General features: G+C 43.5%; 1 protein-coding gene across 8 annotated transcripts in view; it reads left to right on the forward strand.

Moving 5' to 3' along the window:
- LOC143782318 (uncharacterized) overlaps positions 1–13,461 on the forward strand; it is a 356,201-nt gene that overhangs the window by 133,256 nt on the left and 209,484 nt on the right. For 6 of the 8 annotated variants that reach the window (XM_077269673.1, XM_077269669.1, XM_077269670.1 and 3 more), the window contains 2 exons: positions 4,977–5,096; positions 8,691–8,733. The exons of the other annotated variants lie outside the window; for them this stretch is intronic. In XM_077269673.1, coding sequence (XP_077125788.1) covers positions 4,977–5,096; positions 8,691–8,733 — 163 coding nt within the window. The remainder of the gene's footprint in view (positions 1–4,976; positions 5,097–8,690; positions 8,734–13,461) is intronic. 8 annotated transcript variants of the gene reach the window in all.

A 13,461-nucleotide genomic window follows, 5' to 3' on the forward strand; every position in this document is an offset into this window, starting at 1 on the left:
ATCAGTACCCATCATTCTTCCTCAGCTGGTGTAAAGAAGCTGGGAAATAAATCAAATGACTTCAATATTGTAAATCAAGCTCATTTAACGGCGCAAAATCAGCGCATGTAAATACAACAGAAATGTTTCTGTGTGATGGTGCAGTATGTGAGCATTTGGGCTTCCCTTTAAACTTTTGTCCAAGGCCCCACTTTGTCTAAAACCGGCCCTGCAGGTAATCGTATTTTAAATTTTAAAAAAGAGTGAATATATATGTATATATGTATGTGTATGTATGTGATATAATATATAATAATCTTTATTTATATAGCGCCAACATATTCCGCAGCGCTTTACTGTTTTAACAGTTTCAAACACAACAGTCATGGGTAACAATGTTAACAATACAGTAATAAAGCAAAATAAGACGACCCTGCTCGTGAGAGCTTACAATCTACAATGAGGTGGGGGAGATACAAAGTACAGGTGTGTATTTACAATGATGTATTTACAATGATGGTCCAGCCATCTTCAGGGGGTGGGGGGTAGATGGAGATAGTGAATGGGCTACACACACACGAACATAAAATGACTTTGATTAGGGAACATGATGGGCCGCTCTGAACAAATGTGTTTTGAGCGAGCGCCTAAAACTATGCAAGTTGTGGATGGTCCTAATATCTTGGGGTAGAGCATTCCAGAGGATTGGCGCAGCACGGGAGAAGTCTTGGAGTCGGGAGTGGGAGGTACGGATTAGTGCAGAGGTTAGTCGAAAGTCGTTTGCAGAGCGCAGTGGTCGGCTAGGCCGATAGAAATGAGGGAGGAGATGTAAGGGGGTGCCGCAATGTGGAGAGCTTTGTGGGTGAGAACAAGTACTTTGAATTGTATCCTGTAATGAATGGGCAGCCAGTGTAACGACTGGCAAAGAGTGGACACGTCCGAATAACGATTAGCCAGATGGACGACCCTAGCTGACACATTAAGGATAGACTGGAGAGCGGAAAGTCGCCTCTCAATTTTTTTTAATATACACAGAGTATAAGCTGAGATTTTCAGCCCATTGTGCCTCTCTCGGCTTATACTCACGTCATTGTCCCAGGGCGTTGGCGAGGGAGGGGGAGCGGCAGTAGTGGTTGCTGCACATCATACTCACCCTGCCGAAACGATCTCTGCACTTCCCTGCTTCCCATATGGTCTCAGCGTCGACAGCTTGTTCCTCTGTTCAGCGGTCACGTGGTACTGCTCATTAAAGTAATGAATATAGACGCGACTCCACTCCCATAGGCATGGAGCGCATATTCATTACTTTAATGAGCGGTACCATGTGACTGCTGAACACAGGAACAAGCTGCCAACGTGCGCTGGAGACCATCAGAGAAGCAGGGACTTCCAGAGACCGCTCCGGGAAGGTGAGTATGATGGGGGAGGGTGAGCCATGTGATATTCACCTGTCCCCGGTCCACCGCCGGGCTCCGTCTTCCACGTCCTCTGGCTGTGATGTTCGGGTCAGAGGGCGCGATGACATGGTTAGTGCGTGCCTTCTGCCTGAACAGAGTAACTTCAGAGACCCAGAAGAGACAGTGGCGCGATGCGGTGGAACGAGGCAGGTGAATATCGCAGGTGCTGGGGGCCTGAGCCAGCTGCGACATCGGCACCTGGCTCCCAGCGACGAGAGGTGAGTATTTCTTTTTTTTTTTTTAATCGCAGCAGCAGCGTAAGGGGTTATAATATTCTATGGAGCATCTTATGGGGCCATCAAGTTATGGAGCAGCATATGACGTTATATTATTCTATGGAGCATCTTATGGGGCCATCATCAACCTTCATGGAGCAGCATATGGGGTTATATTATTCTTTGGAGCATCTTATGGGGCCATCAACTTTTATGTAGCAGCATATGGGGTTATATTATTCAATGGAGTATCTTATGGGGCCATCATCAACCTTTATGGAGCAGCATATGGGGTTATATTCTATGGAGCTTCGTATGGGGCCATCAACTTTTATGGAGCAGCATATGGGGCATACTATTGTATGGAGCATCTTATGGGGCCATCAATTTTTATGGAGCATTATAAGGGCCATATTATTCTATGGAGCATCTTATAGGGCCATCATTAACCCTTTATGCAGCATTGTATGAGGCATATTTTAATATGGAGCATCTTATGGGGCCATTATTAACCTTTGTGCAGCACTATATGGGGCATATTTTAAAATGGAGCATCTTATGGGGCCCATCATGAACTTTATGGAGCATTATATGGGGCGTACGTTATATGGAGCATCTTATGGGGGCCCATCATGAACAGTATGGAGCATCTTATGGGGCTCCTGATTCAATATGGATATTCAAAAACACACATTTAACCTACTGGTGTCTCAATTAATTTAACTTTTATTGGTATCTATTTTTATTTTCAAAATTTACCAGTAGCTGCTGCATTTCCCATCCTAGGCTTATACTCAAGTCAACAAGTTTTCCCAGCTTTTTGTGGCAAAATTAGTTTCCTCGGCTTATACTCGTGTATATACGGGGTGTGTGTGTGTGTGTGTGTGTCTATATATATCTATATATATAATTGTCTAAGGGTCTTTCTGTCTGTCTGTCTTTCTGTCTGTCTGTCTTTCTGTCTGTCTTTCTGTCTGTCTGTCTGTCTGTCTGTCTGTCTGTCTTTCTGTCTGTCTGTCTGTCCTGGAAATCCCGCGTCTCTGATTGGTCGAGGCCGCCAGGCCTCGACCAATCAGCGACGGGCTCAGCATGGCGACGATGATGTCATAAAGGTTGCCTCGACCAATCAGCGACGGGCACAGTATCGAGGTAGATGTCATAATGGTTGCCATGACGACGATGATGTCATAAAGGTTGCCTCGACCAATCAGCGACGGGCACAGTCTGCCGCGAATTCTGGAATCATCATTGTCCATATACTACGGGGACATGCATATTCTAGAATACCCGATGCATTAGAATCGGGCCACAGTCTAGTATATATATAATTGTCTAAGGGGTACTTCCGTCTTTCTGTCGGCAACTTCCGTCACGGATTTTAATTCGCTGATTGGTCTCGCCAGCTGCCTGTCATGGCTGTCGCGACCAATCAGCGACGGGCTCAGCATGGCGACGATGATGTCATAAAGGTTGCCTCGACCAATCAGCGACGGGCACAGTATCGACGTAGATGTCATAATGGTTGCCTCGACCAATCAGCGACGGGCACAGTCTGCCGCGAATTCTGGAATCATCATTGTCCATATACTACGGGGACATGCATATTCTAGAATACCCGATGCATTAGAATCGGGCCACAGTCTAGTATATATATAATTGTCTAAGGGGTACTTCCGTCTTTCTGTCGGCAACTTCCGTCACGGATTTTAATTCGCTGATTGGTCTCGCCAGCTGCCTGTCATGGCTGTCGCGACCAATCAGCGACGGGCACAGTCCGATTAGTCCCTCCCTACTCCCCTGCAGTCACTGCCCGGCGCCCGCTCCATACTCCCCGCAGTCATGGCTCACACAGGGTTAGTGCCAGCGGTAACGGACCGCGTTATGCCGTGGGTAACTCTCTCCGTTACCGCCGCTATTAACCCTGTGTGACCAAGTGTTTACTATTGAGGCTGCCTATGCAGCCTCAATAGTAAAAACATCTAATGTTAAAAATAATTAAAAAAAACAACAAATCATTATATACTCACCTTCCGCCGCCTTTCCGACGCTCCAGTGACCGGTCCATGCAAGCGTCAGGTTCCGGTGCTAAGGTTGGGGTGCGACAATCACTGTCATGTGACCGCGACGTCATCACAGGCCCTGCGCGAGAAGGACCTGCCATGACGTCAGTCATGTGACCGCGACGTCATCGCAGGCCCTGCGCTCCTGCGCGAGAAGGACCTGCCGTGACATCACGGTCATGTGACCGCGACGTCATCACACCCTCGGACCGGAAGCTGCCGCCTGAACCGAACACAGGCGACAGAACTACAAGGGGCCCCTCGGAAGGTGAGTATATGTTTATTTTTTAACCTGTGACATACGTGGCTGGGCAATATACTACGTGGCTCTGTGCTGTATACTACGTCGCTGTGCAATATACTACGTGGCTCTGTGCTGTATACTACGTCACTGGGCAATATACTACGTCACTGGGCAATATACTACGTCGCTGGGCAATATACTACGTGGCTGGGCAATATACTACGTGGCTGGGCAATATACTACGTCACTGGGCAATATACTACGTCACTGGGCAATATACTACGTGGACATGCATATTCTAGAATACCCGATGCGTTAGAATCGGGCCACAATCTAGTATATACATACAAATATACACATCGGGCGTATCCTAGTAACCGCTAATAAATTATTAGCGGTTACTAGGATACGTACGGCCGTTTCCGGGTCACGGCCGATGTCTACTTCCGGTACCTGGCCTACTTATACAGCACATGCTTTACCGGTGACTATGCGCCCCCTGACGAAGGGTTCCGAAACGCGCGTCGGGGCGGACACCGGGACTGTGCAGCTGCCTTACACAAGATCTCCAGGGTGATGTATTCACTTGCTATTTTTCTGCCCTATTAATGCCTTGTTCCGTCATGTTACATTATATTGCGGTACTATTCTATGGCTGTGGGGTATTTTGGAGATGGGCCTTTGAGCCATTGGTTATTTAATCCTGCCGGTAATTATTGATCCTAGCATATATATGGTGATATTTAACATCTATTTGCTTTGGGTTAGCAGCTGCCCTCTCCGGGTGTCCATATCTGTTACGTGTTTTTAGTTATTATTTGGGTGACTATGTTGTCACCATTGCCTCCTGATATTTGCACTTTAATAAAGCAATTTTATATAAAGACATAAAGTTATCTCTTTGGATTTTTTCCTCTCCTTTTGCTCTCATATATATACATATATATATTCTCCATCAATTCTTCCTTTTTCTAGTTTGGAAGATACTTATCCGATTTTCAAATTATTATTTTTTAAACAGAAGGCTGAGTATCCAAAAGTCTTTGAAAATATACAACATAGAGGCTTAAATAACATAAAAACAGATGAGCTGAAGAGGATTGTGCTGGCAGAAATGTTTCCAGAACTATTTCAACGATATGTAAGTCCAACCATTATATAAGATTTCCTAGCCTTCTCTTCCTTTTGCAGTTATGATGATTTCATTCAGTCCAAAGTTCAGGGTTCTTCTTTATAGCTAACAGTTCATAACCACTTAAAGGGAACCTGTCACCAGGGATAACGCTGTTAATTTGCAGGTATGTGGTTAATCTGCAGGTTAACAGCGTTATGATGCTGTTCGGCGCCAGCACAAAGCCGAATGCAACAGGGAAAAACGGATCTTTATTCTCCCCACCAGTGTTAGGTATTCAGTCATGGGGCGGCATCGGTTCAGTCACTGCTATACAGTGCTATACAATATACAGAGCAGCCATTATTCCTGGTGAAAGATTCCCTTTAAGTTATCTTTGTTCTACATTTTAACTATATTTATACAGTTTTAAAAAAAATGTAGTATAAGTTTTACAATTATAATTTACCTAAAGGTTGTTCATCCACAATTTTCAAAAAGTTGGCAAACTGGGAAATATAAAGTAAACAATATTGCGATGATTTGGAAATCTTTTTGTTATATTACATTCAGGACATAGAACACATAGAAAATGAAAAATAGAAATTTTTCCATTTTACTTGCTAAAACTAACTTATTTAGAATTTTGAAAAAAGTTCACGCACCACTATGTCCTCCATTGTGTAGCATCTCACCTGCTTTTTACAACAGTCTGTAAATGTCTGGTAAGTTAGGAGACCTGTTTCAGCCATTCAGCAAGAGGAATATTGTCCCATTCTTGAGTGATGCAGGATTCTATCTGCTAAACAGTCCTAGGTCATCTTTGCTGGGTTGTTCATTTCATAATGTGCCAAATGTTTTCTATTGGTGAAAGGTGTGGACTGCAGGCTTTCTGTAAAGCCATTCTCTTTGATGGATGCAATGTGTGATTTAGCATCGTCTTGCTTGATATTCAAGGTCGTCCCTGAAATAAACATCTGGATGGAAGCATGTGTTCTGAAACCTCCATATAATACTCAACATTGATAGTCTTAAAAGATATGCAAGATGTGCACTGATATTAAATTGAACCTGTCACCAGAAAAAAAATGCGATCAACCTGCAGATATGGGGTTAATCTGCAGGTTAATAGCGTTACTAACCTGCATAACGCAGCGGAGAGAAAATTAACTTTATTCTCTCCAGCAACATTCCTGTTTCAGTCACAAGGGCAGCACCGGCATGAGTTTAGTCCCAGCTTGGAAACACAGAAAGGTGGATGTAACAGCGGCCCCCTTCCCCTTCCCTTACTGACATTAGCGCTGCATTGAGGTCGGCTGTCAGTCAGGGCCGAGGCTTGTTACATCTGCCGCTCTGTATAGTTAAAGCGGTGACTGAACTGGCGCCACCCTGTGACTGAAACCGCCCCATCACCCCGGCGTTACTGTCAGTCGGTGGTGGGAAGCATGGTTAAAAGCCACAGGTCTGTAAACTCAAGAGTAGTGACTTAATCAGCGCCAGGGAGTATAAAGTTAATTTTCTCCCCGCTGCGTTCGGCTACCTGCAGGCACCAGGCAGCATATTATCGCTATTAACCCCATATCTACAGGTTAATAGCTTTGTTTTGAAAATTGAATTACTGGCAAGAGTAATCATCTTATGCTAGGCATCTTCCATCCTGCCCTACAAGTTTGTTTTAAATGATGCCCAGCAGAATTGCAAACTAGTACGTAAAGATAATGCATTATGTTTACAAACTGGTTTTCCTTGGCTATTCTCCATTATTGCCACTGAAACGTTTTTTTTTTTTTTTTACAGCAGTAATTAACCCCTTAAGGACTGGGTGATTTTTCATATATGCACTTTAGCTTTTTCTTCCCCTTTTTGCAATCAAAACCATTAAACTGTGACCACCCTTCAGTAGATCCACATCTTCAACAATCTTGGTAATGTTTGGATTGACTATAAAAGAAGTTGAGGTATTGCCAACACATTGCTAACTTTTATATTTTTTTTTTTTTACTTTTTTTTCAAATCATGAATCGGCCTGTTTCTGGACATGTTCCATATAATCAGCAGGGAGAGATAATAAAATGGAAAAGGTATAAAACCTAACTTTCATTAGTACCATTAAAAAAAACAAAACACAGTCCTGTCCCACATTCAGGTGCAGGTCACAAACTTAGAATATCATCAAGTATCCACAATCAATGATGGTTTGGGGAGCCATGTCATCTGCTGGTGTAGGTCCACTGTGTTTATTAATATCAAAGTCAGCGCAGCCATCTACCAGGAAATTTTAGAGCAGTTCATGCTTCCCTCTGCCGACACGCTTTTTGGAGATGGAATTTTCATTCCCAGCAGGACTTGGCACCTGTCCACACTGCCAAAAGTACCAATACCTGGTTTAAAAACAACAGTATCACTATGCTTGAGTGGCCAGCAAATTCACCTGACCTTAACCCCATAGAAAATCTAAGGAATATTGTCAAGTAGAAGATGACAGACACCAGACCCAACAATGCAGACAAGCTGAAGGCTCCTATTAAAGCAACCTGGGCTTCCATAACACCTCAGCAGTGCCACAGGCTGATCACCTCCATGCCACGCCGCATTGCTGCATAAGGAGCTCCGACCAAGTATTGAGTGCATTTACTGAATATACATTTCAATAGGCCAACATTTTGGATTTTAAAATTATTTTTTCATGCTGGTGTTATAAAACATTCTAATGTACTGAGATAATGACTTTTGGGTTTTTATTGGCCGTAAGCCATAGTCATCAACGTTAACAGAAATAAACACTTGAAATACATCATTCTATTTGTAATGACTCTATCTAATATATGAGTTTCACTTTTCGTATTGAAGAACTGAAATAAATTAACTTTTTGATGATATTCTAATTTTGTGAGATGCACCTGTACATAACGATATAAACTGCAAGTGCTCACAATCGCCATGGCTCTTATAAAATTTGGCACAATCTCACCCTTAAACCCTGATGAGTTGAATCCCTCCAAAGTCTAAAATGGCATGATGGGTTGTGAAATGGGACCTGTCTCTATTATATCCTGCCGTGCTCCATGCAAAACTTCTGACCTGCAAGTTTCCTGCACAGAGTCTCATAGTTGCCAGCCGCCATCTTTATCTTTTATTAGAGCCTCTCCGCTCCTGTGACCTGACAGATCACTAAAGAGTTTTCTGGATGGTCTGAAGTGACAACTCCATAGAAGTCTGAGAGCCAGAACAAAGTTCTCACATACTTTGAGAGCTTGAGACCGTTACCTCTAACTTCCTGTCAGAGTGGCGCTTGTAATGGTGGCTGGATAGTATAAGAGTCAGGGAACTTCAGATTAGTTCCACCACTCCAGCATTGAAATAGAAAAAATGCTGGAGTGGTTCTTTTAAGCCTAGAAAAACAAAATGTATTATTGAGAGACAATTGTATATGCCACAAGTGTGGTTGCCTTATTAAATTCCAAAAAGGGCTAGTGCTCGTCTCCTATTATATATTTTCTGTTGTGCATCTTTTATGCTTATAGCTGTTTTTTTATTATTTATCTTCTATGTTAGTCATTCTGTTCTTTTTTGTGTATTGGTAAAGCTCATTGAATACAAATGTTCTCACTTTGATTTTTGTAGGATTATTTAGATAATCCAGGGGCTATGGAAAACCTCGTTCGCGGTGAGTTTTGTTTGATTTTTCAAAACAGCAAATGGGCAAAGCTAGAATTTATACTATTACGATTGCTGAATACATTGGAATGAGAAGAACAGCTTCATTTACATAGTTTGTCTAATGCTGCTCACTTCCATTTCAGAAGGTGAGCAGTGCTGATGACATTGTATCTACACATAGCGTGTTTATGATCAAAAGGTATCGTGCACCTGTGTTGAGCAGCGCCGATTGTCGTATGTACACTTTCCTCTGAGGATTTGTGCACAATAATGAACACTGGCTGGGAATGCATTCTTGCAACTATGTGTAGACGCACAGCAGTGCCACTCATTTCTCAATGAGAAGTGAGCAGCGCCAAACAAACATTTTATCTGGGCGTGCTTTGTTTCCTGCCTCCTCTTTGCAGTTTATCTGTTTCATTAAAGTGATTGGCCCCTACTTTGTATATCCCTTTCATGTAAAGTAGTAAATTAATGGCGGCACTGCATTCAGCACAGCTCAATAGGTTTCTGAGAACTGTACCAGCTTTCTGTAAACACCCAGCTCTCCATTGCATTTGTATGTATACTGGAGAGTGTATATACAGCTCTGGCAAAAATTAAGAGACCACTGCAAAATTTTCAATTTGTCTGATTTTTCTCTTTATAGGTATATTTTTGAGTAAAATGTAAATTGTTCTTTTATTCTATAAACTACTGACAACATGTATTTTTATCGGTCGTCCATGACGGCACCACGGAGAGAGGGGATCCACCCTTCAGGAACAGGAAACGTACAGATACATAAGGGCGGCACCTCTCCCACGCAGAAGTTGGTTTCTTGTTCCTGTATTACAAGATGCCCTACAGATATCTGTACTTCATCTAAGAATACCCAGGCTGGCTGTCCGACTCAGGTAGCGAGGGGGTCTCCTACCTCGGTCAGTGCGGGTTCCTGGAAGCGCCACGGTGGGTCCGGGTAGGGCTCCACGGCAGTGAGCGGAACAGGGGAGCGGAGTCCGGAGGATGTTCGTCTCCAGGTGCCAGCGACGGAGGTGAGTATTTTCCTTCCCCCCGGGGTCCGTTCAGTCTCTCAGTGCCTCTGCTGCTCCTGTGTCCCGTCGGTCGTCCGGCCCGGGGGGCTTGGCGTGGCAGTGTGCGGCGGGGTCGGCTGGCGGCGCCATGCCCAGGCTTTCCTGCACATCCCTGTGCGCTCTTTCCGGCACCGGAAGTGACGCTTCAGGGGGGCGGGGCCAGGACCGGAAGTCGGACGCCGGCTTCTGCTCCAGACGCTGCTGTGCTGCGGCCACGTGCAGCGATGGCGGCAATCGGAGGCCACAGGGGGTCTGGCGGTGACCTACACAGAGGGGGGCGGCGGATCCCCTGGACGCACACCTGCTGACAATCCAGATCCGGGGGGGAAGGGCTATATATAGCTGCACAGAATGCTGCAGGGCTGCTTGTGAGCCCCCATTGGGATTAGGGTTAGGGGTGTGTTTGGATTAGGGTTTCAGTTATAATTGGGGGGTTTCCACTGTTTAGGCACATCAGGGGATCTCCAAACGCGACATGGCGTCCGATCTCAATTCCAGCCAATTCTGCGTTGAAAAAGTAAAACAGTGCTCCTTCCCTTCCGAGCTCTCCCGTGCGCCCAAACAGGGGTTTACCCCAACATATGGGGTATCAGTGTACTCAGGACACATTGGACAACAAATTTTGGGGTCCAATTTCTCCTGTTACCCTTGGGAAAATACAAAACTGGGGGCTAAAAAAAAATTTTTGTGGGAAAAAAAAAAAGGATTTTTTTATTTTCACGACTCTGCTTTATAAACTGTAGTGAAACACTCGGGGGTTTAGAGTTCTCACAACACATCCAGATAAGTTCCTTGGGAGGGGTCTAGTTTCCAATATGGGGTCACTTGTGGGGGGTTTATACTGTTTAGGTACATTAGGGGCTCTGCAAACGCAATGTGACGCCTGCAGACCATTCCATCTAAGTCTGCATTCCAAATGGCGCTCCTTCCCTTCCGAGCTCTCCCATGCGCCCAAACGGTTGTTCCCCCCCACAAGTGGGATCTCAGCGTACTCGGGACAAATTGGACAACAACTTTTGGGTCCAATTACTCCTGTTACCCTTGGGAAAATACAAAACTGGGGGCTAAAAAATAATTTTTGTGGAAAAATAAAAATAATTTTTATTTTCACGGCTCTGCGTTATAAACTGTAGTGAAACACTTGGGGATTCAAAGCTCTCACAACACATCTAGATGAGTTCCTTAGGGGGTCTGCTTTCCAAAATGGTGTCACTTGTGGGGGTTTTCAATGTTTAAGCACATCAGTGGCTCTCTAAATGCAGCATGGCGTCCCATCTCAATTCCTGTCAATTTTGCATTGAATAGTCAAACGGCGCTCCTTCCCTTCCGAGCTCTCCCATGCGCACAAACAGTGGTTTACCCCCACATACGGGGTATCAGCGTACTCAGGACAAATTGCACAACAACTTTTTGGGTCCAATTTCTTCTCTTACCCTTGGGAAAATAAAAAATTGGGGGCGAAAAAATCATTTTTGTGAAAAAATATGATTTTTTTATTTTTACGGCTTTGCATTATAAACTTCTGTGAATCACTTAATGGGTCAAAGTGCTCACCACACATCTAGATAAGTTCCTTAGGGGGTCTACTTTCCAAAATGGTGTCACTTGTTGGGGATTTCAATGTTTAAGCACATCAGGGGCTCTCCAAACGTGACATGGCTTCCTATCTCAATTCCAGTCAATTTTACATTGAAAAGTCAAACGGCCTCTTTCCCTTCTGAGCTCTTCCATGCACCCAAACAGTGGTTTACCCCCACATATGGGGTATCAGCATACTCGCAACAATTTGTACAACAGCTTTTGGGGTCCAATTTCTCCTGTTACCCTTGGTAAAATAAAACATATTGGAGCTGAAGTAAATTTTTTGTGAAAAAAAGTTAAATGTTCATATTTTTTTTTTTTTTTAACATTCCAAAAATTCCTGTTAAATACCTGAAGGGTTAATAAACTCCTTGAATGTGGTTTTGAGCACCTTGAGAGGTGCAGTTTTTAGAAGGGTGTCACACTTGGGTATTTTCTATCATATAGATCCCTCAAAGTGACTTCAAATGTGATGTAGTCCCTAAAAAAAAAATGGTGTTGTAAAAATGAGAAATTGCTGGTCAACTTTTAACCCTTATAACTCCCTAACAAAAAAAAAATTTGGTTCCAAAATTGTGCTGATGTAAAGTAGACATGTGGGAAATGCTAATTAAGTATTTTAGTATTTTGTGTGACATATATCTGTGATTTAAGGGCATAAAAATTCAAAGTTGGAAAATTGCGAAATTTTCCAAATTTCCGTTTTTTTCACAAACGCAGGTAATATCAAATACATTTTACCACTATCATGAAGTACAATATGTCACGAGAAAACAGTCTCAGAATCATCAGGATCCGTTGAAGCTTTACAGAGTTATAACTTCATAAAGGGACAGTGGTCAGAATTGTAAAAATTGGCCTGATCTTTAACGTGCAAACCACCCTTGGGGGTTAAGGGGTTAAGGCCAAAAAACACATACATAGTCACTTACTGGTTGAGTTCTATGATTGGGTGCAGGAAGTCTAAATTGCGGAAAAACACATATTGGTGCTTTCTTGTCGCCCCAGACGTCGTGGGAAGGGAATTAAATTCCTTGCGGCACTGGTCCCTTGTTGAGCGACAGCGTCTTTTCACCAAAGCCACTGTTGACAAAGCCATAAAAATCTCTCATTTTATGAAAACTGAAGCCTATGTAATAAACAGCAGAAAATGTAAAAAGATCATATGCTTTTTAAAGGTAATTTGTTCTGTATGTTAACACAAATAACCAGCAGATATGTCATTGCTAGATATATAAGTGGTGTGCTTACCACTCCTTGTATTGCCACTTAGATACCTCCTGCTTGTATCAAGTTTATAATTGGACCCAGCACCATAATATACGTAGTGCTATGGTTGTTAGCAGATACCTTTCATTTCCATATTTGTGTGTGCAGAGCAAAGTAAAGTGTACGCAACCTTGACAATGGCTGCCTGACATGTGCAAGTCCTGGGCCGGTGGAAGATATTTGCTGGGATATTGCTAGTTAAGCACCGACTGCTGAAATAAACAAGTGAAGAGGAAAACGGTGTCAGCTCCACAACAAATTGTGTCTGATCAACACTGAACAGGGGGGAATGTTTTGTTAGCTTGTAGCAGCATGGTTGTCCACACCAGGCCAACATGCTGTACTAATGTGTAAAACATTGTGAATATCCAAATTTAACAAGATTATTGCCCGAATTTATTTCAGACAATTACACTTTAAATCCTGAAGCTTATGTTTGGCATTCAGCAAGCACATTCAGAAGTCTAGAAACAAAGTTAGTCATAAGGGCTGAAATTTGCAAGCAATTTTGCCCTACTACTTACGCATTCATAAACACCTCAGATGCGGCACACCAGAGCAGCACGGTGGCTCAATGGATAGCACTGCAGCCTTGCAGCGCTGGAGTCCTGGGTTCAAATCCCACCAAGGACAACATCTGTAAGGAGTTTGCATGTTCTCCCCGTGGTTGCGTGGGTTTCCTCCGGTTTCCTTCCACATTCCAAAGACATACTGATAGGGAATTTAGATTGTGAGCCCCATCGGGGACAGCTGTGATAATGTGTGCAAACTGTAAAGCGCTGCGGAATATGTTAGCGCTATATAAAAATAAA

This window comes from Ranitomeya variabilis, chromosome 6 (genome assembly GCF_051348905.1).
Source record: "Ranitomeya variabilis isolate aRanVar5 chromosome 6, aRanVar5.hap1, whole genome shotgun sequence".
In the NCBI taxonomy this organism is placed as follows: domain Eukaryota; kingdom Metazoa; phylum Chordata; class Amphibia; order Anura; family Dendrobatidae; genus Ranitomeya; species Ranitomeya variabilis.